We start from the raw sequence: 3,910 nt of genomic DNA on the forward strand, positions 1-3,910 counted from the left end.
AGGTCATGTGTTATGCTTCATTAGCACTCTGATATCTATCTGGCATAGGAATATGTTTACTTAGTTAGCTCTTGTGGGAGTTAGTATCCAAAGATGCCCCCAAAATCCTGCTTCTGATATTCATGCCCTTGTGTATTTCCCTTCTATGTTGACTCTGGGTTGGCTCCATGACTCAATTTTAATTATATTTACAGAGGCCCCTTTTCCAAGTAATGTCACATTCATGGTTCTTATGTATGCATGAGAATGCAGTAGAAATAATATTGTGGCAGTTCTGACCTAAACATTAAAAAGGCCTGGCACCTTCCACTTTTGTAATATTGGAAGCCCTGAGCCACCAGATAAGTTGTACCCTAGAGAGATCTTGAGGAGAGACCACATGCAAAGGCCATGTGTAATGAAAGCCCTGAGAATAGTTGGGATGAGAGATGAGCCCAGCCTTCCACATTCCCACCAAGGCTCCAGGTATGGAAGTGAGCTCCAGGGGTTCTAGTCAGGCAAGCCCCCAGAGGACCCTAGCTGCAGTCAGCATCACAAGGAGCAGAAGTATCTTGAGATAGTAAAATGGCACTTGCTTAAGTGAGTTGTACAACAGTTTGTTATTCAGCAAGCCACAAAAGCTCTGGAGTCCAATGAAAAATAGTCTTTTTGAGAACTTGTGAGAAATCAACAATAAAAATGTATGCTTCCTCTGGCTGATTTCTGCTAGTCTCTAATAGCTTGACCTGAAACATCTGCCTGTTTCACCAAACTTCTTTTCAAAAGCCATCCTTGTGCTTCTGCACTGGCACAGAAGACCTGGTGGCAATGATCAGATGTAACAAGAGCTCTGTGCAGCCACAGTACAGGAGCAGGTGGCTGATTGCTCAGGTTGGGGCCCTGCAATCAACAGAGATCTGTGTTTCTTATTTAACATGATTTTTATATTTCACTCACTCTTCTCTTCCCACGTGTCTAAACTAACAAAATTTACAAGAACATGCCTGTCTGTGTCTCCATAAATAATCAGAATTTGACACATTATTTTCAATTTCAGATCAGTTTTAGAATCCAAAGACACTGAAAATTTTGGTCCATATTTACTTGGTTACATACAGCTTTCATAAAGATAGGGATATTTTTGTAAGGACCGTGCACCACAGATTTACATTTTTCTTGATTGTGTGTGTAGGAAGATCTCTGTCTCATTGTGGCTTAAGGCAGGCAGAGTTCTCAAGGAAGTTGGAGTCATGGGCTGGTTTCAAGCAGCGTCATTCCACACTGAAGTGTTGTATGAATGTAATTAATTTCTATGTGTGCCTTGACATGCGGGAGACTGTGAGGCATTGTGTTGCAGCCACTCACAAATGAGTCAGATGTTCATCTTTTATTTTACTCATGCCTTTTGATTCTACCAATTCAGAGTTAGTTCAAGCCTCAAGATCATTGCTGGAAAAATTAGAAATTCTTCCATTGATCTTTATGCCAATAATGGAGAGCTGGTTTGGGAATTTGACTAGCAGCTGGAACAGTGATCAGTCTTCTTTTGTGTAGTTCTTCTCCACCGACACTAGGGTACAATGAACCATAGCTTCTCCGCACTCAGTCCTGTGCTATACCCTTCTGATTCCATATATGTTCAAATAATATTACAAATTTAGCCACTTCTGATCTGGTAGTCAAATAGATTCATTACTACCTTGTGAATAAATTTTGACAAAAGTATTTCTCTCTCTATATATATATATCTCTAAATGGGTCCAGTCAGAGATTTGTATACACTCCATTATTATTTTTAAAATGTACCAGCTTTTTTCCCTAAATATGTGACAATAACAATAATATTTTTAAAAACATAAATCCACAAAAGAGAGAGAAAATGCAATAGCAGCATAATTTAGGTAACTGGACAGGAGCTGGATAAACAATTATTAATGTAGATGTGTAGAGAAAGTTGAAATTCTAGCTTTTAGATGAGGAGGCCCAGAAGCAACTTACTTCATCTTAACAGCCCCCAAGAACGCTTAGAATTAGATGCCTCTAGAGTACAAGTGGGACCTTAAACTGGTGGGTTGTTTGGAAATCTGCAAAAGGAGGAGAGCACCAAACACTCAGCCTACTTAATATACCTGGAAATTACAAATGAAGAGACTTTGATAATAGAGTTCAGTTAGTCATCCAACATCACAATCACAGTACCAGCTGGGGTATAGACCACGTAAAATAGTGAAGGTCCTTCATCAGTGCTCCTTTATGATATTATCAGTGATATTTAAAAATGAAAATAGCCACATGTGAGAAGAAATAAAAATACAAATGTTCATGTGGGGGAAAAGTTGAACTAAAGCAAAACCAAAATCCCCAATGGATTAAAGGAGGCAGCATCACCTGTTCTGGTATTAAACATGCATATTTCCAGGGCAGGTGTGTGAGGGAGGGGCATGCTGACATGCTCCTTTTGTGCTGTGATAAAGTATAATAGAAGAATTCGTTTTCAGGACATAGCAACAATGAGGGGGTAAATATCGCCTTTGTTTACCCAGATTGTTTTAGATAGATTTGAATAACTATTGGGTTCTTTCAGAATCATGCCAAAAGAGCAGGCAATGGGTCTGACTCCATGATGTGGTTAATGTGCTGTTGGGAGCTGGGGTTATTATTGTTTAGTTACAGCCGAGTTACCAGGTCATGTGTTATGCTTCATTAGCACTCTGACATCTATCTGTCATAAGGAATATGTTTACTTAATTTGCTCTTGTGGTAGTTAGTTATGATCACTAGCATGCTTATTTTTCTATGTTTGCACAATCCTCTTGAAAAAAAACTGTAATTCAACGAACTTGTCTTTTCCATCCTACTCATGGTTCTTTGTCAATGCTGGTAACAGTGCAACACCAGACACAGGTTTGTGTATGGGCTGCAGGTGCCTGAACAGCACTGTGTAAAGGCACAGAGGTATGTGGCTGAGTCTTCAGGCTGGGATCCTTTGATGTACAAATAGCTGTAACCCTCCTTGGTATTAAGAGTGGCACTTATTCGTCCTTTCTTCTTTTCATCCCCATTTAAAGTCATTACAAACAAGGCCTCGGGGCTTTTTGCAGTTTCCCATCTGTACCAGTGTAAGGCATAAAAATTGCTGGAAGGGAAGCTGCAGGTGAAATTGGTGCTGTCTCCCGCCTGAACATGCAGTGACTGAGGACTTTGTTCCACGTTCAGTATGCTGCTCACGCCTGTTTTTTTTTAAAAGAGTCAGACATAGAAATTGGTCTCTCTACAGAGTTGGCATTTTCTTCACACATCCCCAAGTAAAACCTAGAGTGTCTGACTGCATCCTCCCCCTTCCTCATCATCACCCCAGACTAAGAATGTCTCCTGTAACCCCTGGACTTACAGTCAAGATGAAGCCAGAGGATTAGTAATGGGGCTGCCAAAGGATTCTTCTCCATGTTTCCTGCTCACGTACCCACAGCAGAGAAACGTTTTGCAGCCAAAATCTGTGGAAATATTCTGCTTCAGAAAACAGGATTCTGCATCTGGTTGCCTAGCCAATCAGAGACCAGCTCCCATAAATGTCCTAGAAACGCTCTGCCCTATGTTCAGTTTCCTGTGGTTCACAAAGAGGGGTCGAAGTAACTGCTTTCTTCAGGCCAACTTCATAAACTTTGAGGAAATCCCCCATGAGTGTGGAACACAACGAGAATTGACACCCTTTCAGAAGTGCACTGCCTAACTGTGGACTGCTATTATTCAAATTTAGAGGGAGTTACAGGTGGGATGGCATTTGTGGCAGGAAAAGCACTTTTCTTTGAATCTTCAAACATTAAAAAACAACTTTTGAATCCCCCTCAAATTATAAGTGTGCACACATCTAAATTACCTTTTTCTTTATGTACATTAATAAGAAAGTCATGCAATAGAGACATTGCTGTTT

The 3,910-nt window shown here is 40.4% G+C and overlaps 1 gene segment (V, D, J or C); it reads right to left on the minus strand.

Annotated features, from left to right (window-relative positions):
- Positions 1–2,850: 2,850 nt before the first annotated feature.
- On the minus strand, positions 2,851–3,533 carry LOC134730151 (T cell receptor alpha variable 24-like). The segment is given in 2 exon segments: positions 2,851–3,209; positions 3,371–3,533. Coding segments are annotated over 2 exon segments (414 nt in total).
- Positions 3,534–3,910: the final 377 nt, after the last annotated feature.

Source organism: Pan paniscus, chromosome 23 (genome assembly GCF_029289425.2).
Source record: "Pan paniscus chromosome 23, NHGRI_mPanPan1-v2.0_pri, whole genome shotgun sequence".
In the NCBI taxonomy this organism is placed as follows: Eukaryota; Metazoa; Chordata; class Mammalia; order Primates; family Hominidae; genus Pan; species Pan paniscus.